Source organism: Alosa pseudoharengus, unplaced genomic scaffold, assembly GCF_046254945.1.
Source record: "Alosa pseudoharengus isolate Yale_2024_CS ecotype anadromous, Long Island Sound unplaced genomic scaffold, YU_APseudo_1.1 YU_APseudo_1.1_scf_5, whole genome shotgun sequence".
Classification (NCBI taxonomy): domain Eukaryota; kingdom Metazoa; phylum Chordata; class Actinopteri; order Clupeiformes; family Clupeidae; genus Alosa; species Alosa pseudoharengus.
Window position 1 is genome coordinate 33984737 of NW_027468837.1, and position 3635 is coordinate 33988371.

Consider the following 3635-nt stretch of genomic DNA (forward strand, 5'->3'; position numbering starts at 1 on the left):
TCCCTCAATCAAATTACAAATCACCACAGAGTTAGATGAAGCCAAAATGCAGTCTCTTTGTGTGTGAGCTAGGAGGCATCATGTCTTATGCTGCAAACCTTACTAATTAGCCTACTTAAGCATGCAAGGGATTCTCTTTTTTAAACAATATACATTGTCTTTAAAATATAGACAGTTCAGTAGAGGGCACAGGGTGTTTTTTTTTTTTTTTTTTGCAATAGCTCTACTAATTTCATGGTAAATTTGGGTGGATTTCATGGACGTTTGGTTTCAGATATGCTCATTTAATGCCTTTTAGAAATCTATCGACCCTCCACATGATCTCATGAAACAACAGAGAGAATGTACCCCAGTCAGGTTGAAATAATTAATAATAATTAATAACTCTGCCCTAATCACCATAATGAGTCTATGACGCACAAAGCATTGGGTCTGCGCTACTTCACTACTTTACAGACACATGGGTTTGCACGCATGCACACACACACACACACACACACAAACACACACACACACACACACACACACACACACACACACACACACACACACACACACACACACACACACACACACTACGAATTAAATTTTCCCTGCTTTGAAATCTGTCCAAACCACCAAATCTGCCACCTGTCAATTTATTTAATTCCTGTTTCTGTTCTGTGTGTGTCAATTCAGGAAATGAATCAGCTGATCTAAACTCACAACACAAAAGGAAGGAGAAAGTCAAAATGAGCCACAAATGAACCTGCTAATGGAGCAAAAAAAAAGGTCAGTTTACAACAGTAGCAGCAATTCTCTGCTATTTGAGTTGCAACACCCTTTGGTGTTGTAGGGAGGAAGCCATTGTAATGTTCACTACACTGCAACCGTGTACAGGACTGCTTGTCCTTGGAAGACCTGTGACAGGACCTGTCTACCATATCACAAGTTAAACCAATTAAAAGAGGGTGAGAACATCTCTCTTGCTTTCTGTGTGTGTGTGTGTGTGTGTGTGTGTGTGTGTGTGTGTGTGTGTGTGTGTGTGTGTGTGTGTGTGTGTGTGTGTGTGTGTGTATATGTGTGTGTGTGTGTGTGTGTGTGTGTGTGTGTATGTGTGTGTTTGTGTGTTTTGAGGGGGTGCATGTGTTTGTTGGTGAGTCTGTAAGCATTGTAGTAAGTTAGTTAGCATGTATCTATACTGTACACATCTGAGCGAGTGAATGGGGTAATTTACCTTATGCAGATTCCTGTCTCAAAATAACATGATCTGAGTCCTAGTTTGATGGAGCGTCACTGTGGATGTTTGACTGTGCCTTTGTATGTGTGTGTGCATGTAAATCAGACCCGGTCTGTCCATCTGCACAATAGACTGGGTTCCTTGCACTTCACACTGCTGGGGAACAAAAGGAGACTCAAGCTCGAAAGAGAGGGTGAAGGAGAGAGGGCTGTCAGAAGGCTGGAGTTGCCCTAAAAGACTGGAGATGCTGAAACACCATTCACTGGGCAGCTCATTTGCGATGACTGCATTGATTCATTGTCTGGGAATGTTGGGATTGATTTTTCTTCTCCTGTCTACGCCGCTCTAGTTAGTAAAATCAGACAAAGCACATGAACAATGTGAGCGACTCACTGGACACGCCATCTGCTAAAAAATGCACACTCCACTTTCTGCTTCTTGGAGGAGGAAGGACAAACATGCCAATCCCCCAACAGGGGCAATTTGTGAGCTCATGGCACTTGTTACTGTACAAGCCAACAGATGACAGGATAGCATGCACTGTGCATTTGCATCTAAAACAATACCATACATCTGAGAGACAAACCTTTATGGAACCACTTCAATTATTGTATTTCAGTTCACACATTAATTGTCAACTATTGCTTATATTTCTAATTCATACATTGTCTGCAATTCAAAAACATTACTTCTCTATGTTATTGCCTAGCAAAACACCTGAGTGACTGTGGAACGATAAAACAGTGACAGAATAATTTTTAAAACCAAAATAAATAATTGTTTGCCAAACAAGTCATACAAGCTACACAAAATTACCAGCACCCACTGTTTTGTTCACCATCAAAGAAACCTTAAAGCGCTATAATAAAACATACACCAAAAGTGGACCTACATGTAGGCTATACGAAAACGGATCTCTCAAAAGTGTCCTACTTTACGTTGTAGACAGCGTGTACAACGATGACAAAGGGTCTTCTTTACAATGGCCTTGGTGGAACTTGTATCATAAACCTGTTCTCATTTATTTGGGAGTTCCGAGTGGATTGAAAAGCAACGAACTGCATCTCAATCTAGTGTCCTTTTTACAAGTCTACGAGATTGTTTATGTGTGTATCCCCTCTCCTTGAGAAGAAAATTTATGATTTTACGCGCATCAATCACGGCAAATGTAAGTAAAAAACATATAATGCTATCAGATAAAACATATTATCGATAAAAGGATACCAAAATGCGCTGTAGCCTACTTTCCGTCTGGCAGAAATACGTGTTCTGCAACCTATATCAAGCGAACACTGTTAAGAACATACAGAGATGGGTGTGCTTTACAGCAACTTTACCGCGAAATATCTCTATCTCCATCAATAACGCCACCCGCGCGCGCAACATTAATCAACCCCGCCCCATCACTTTCAATGCCATACTTATCTGGGAAGTGTACCTGCGGTCATATCAAACAAATATAATGACTACTTTGCAGTATTTAAAATAAACATACCGTTGCCAGAGATGTGGTTGTCCACTTCAACATCACCACCTGGGTTAGTAGCGGTGTTAAGTTGGACGTAGAGTCCCACAAAATGTATTACACTCAGTACCACTCCAAACGCTCCCATTGTTTCTGTTCGTTCTGGGCGAAGAGTTGCTTGCTAATCACACATGAGGCGGGGAATGGTCGCTCAAATCCAGTCCCGAGTCAGGTGGTGTATCCTCTTCTGTGTTGCTGATATAATGGCTTTTGCAATTACCGTTATCTTTACAGTTCCGTTTGTCGCAGCTACGGATGGTGATGCCAAGGCTAGCACGAGCCGTCTCCAAAACGCTGCGCGCAAGACCCAACGGTCGGTCTTTCACCACTGCCGCGGAGGCAGAACAGCTGACAGTGTAGTGCGAGGGTTTGCACAGGCAATAACTTGGCGGAAGGATACAAGGCAATGATTAATTCATTAAACTTTTACAGTGTGTTGTGTTGGAACCCATTGAAATCTCGTGGCCGTCTATGGCTACACCCTAGACATTTTTACGTAGGTAAGTGATGAGAGAGCCTTTGTCCTATAAACACGCATGCACACACATAGGGGGGTGCGCACGAAAACACAAGCACACACACAAACACACACACGTACAAATACACACACGCACACACACATTCATATTCATGCATGTCAAGTGTGCATACGTAGGCGACCTGAACCTGCATACAATAGTCGCATCACACTGATATGTAATGCGCAATCTTGTATGAAGATGTAAGGGAGGTATGATGGGCCAATCTCCACACTCACGCAGACTTTGATGCACGTTCAAACCGAGCACCTCAACAATTGCATAGTACTTTTTGAGTTCAGTTCCCAATCTAAATCCTGTCTCCCTTCCTCTCTATGTCTATGTTTTGTTTTGGGGAATTTTCTCTAAAATA

The 3635-nt window shown here is 42.1% G+C and overlaps 1 protein-coding gene across 1 annotated transcript in view; it reads right to left on the reverse strand.

The window, feature by feature from the left end:
- vstm2lb (V-set and transmembrane domain containing 2 like b) overlaps positions 1–3020 on the reverse strand; it is a 28973-nt gene extending 25953 nt beyond the window's left edge. Inside the window, exon 1 of the mRNA XM_076267879.1 lies at positions 2715–3020. Within this exon, the coding sequence (XP_076123994.1) occupies positions 2715–2832 (118 nt within the window). The 5' untranslated portion in view covers positions 2833–3020. The remainder of the gene's footprint in view (positions 1–2714) is intronic.
- Between the last annotated feature and the right edge of the window lie 615 nt (positions 3021–3635).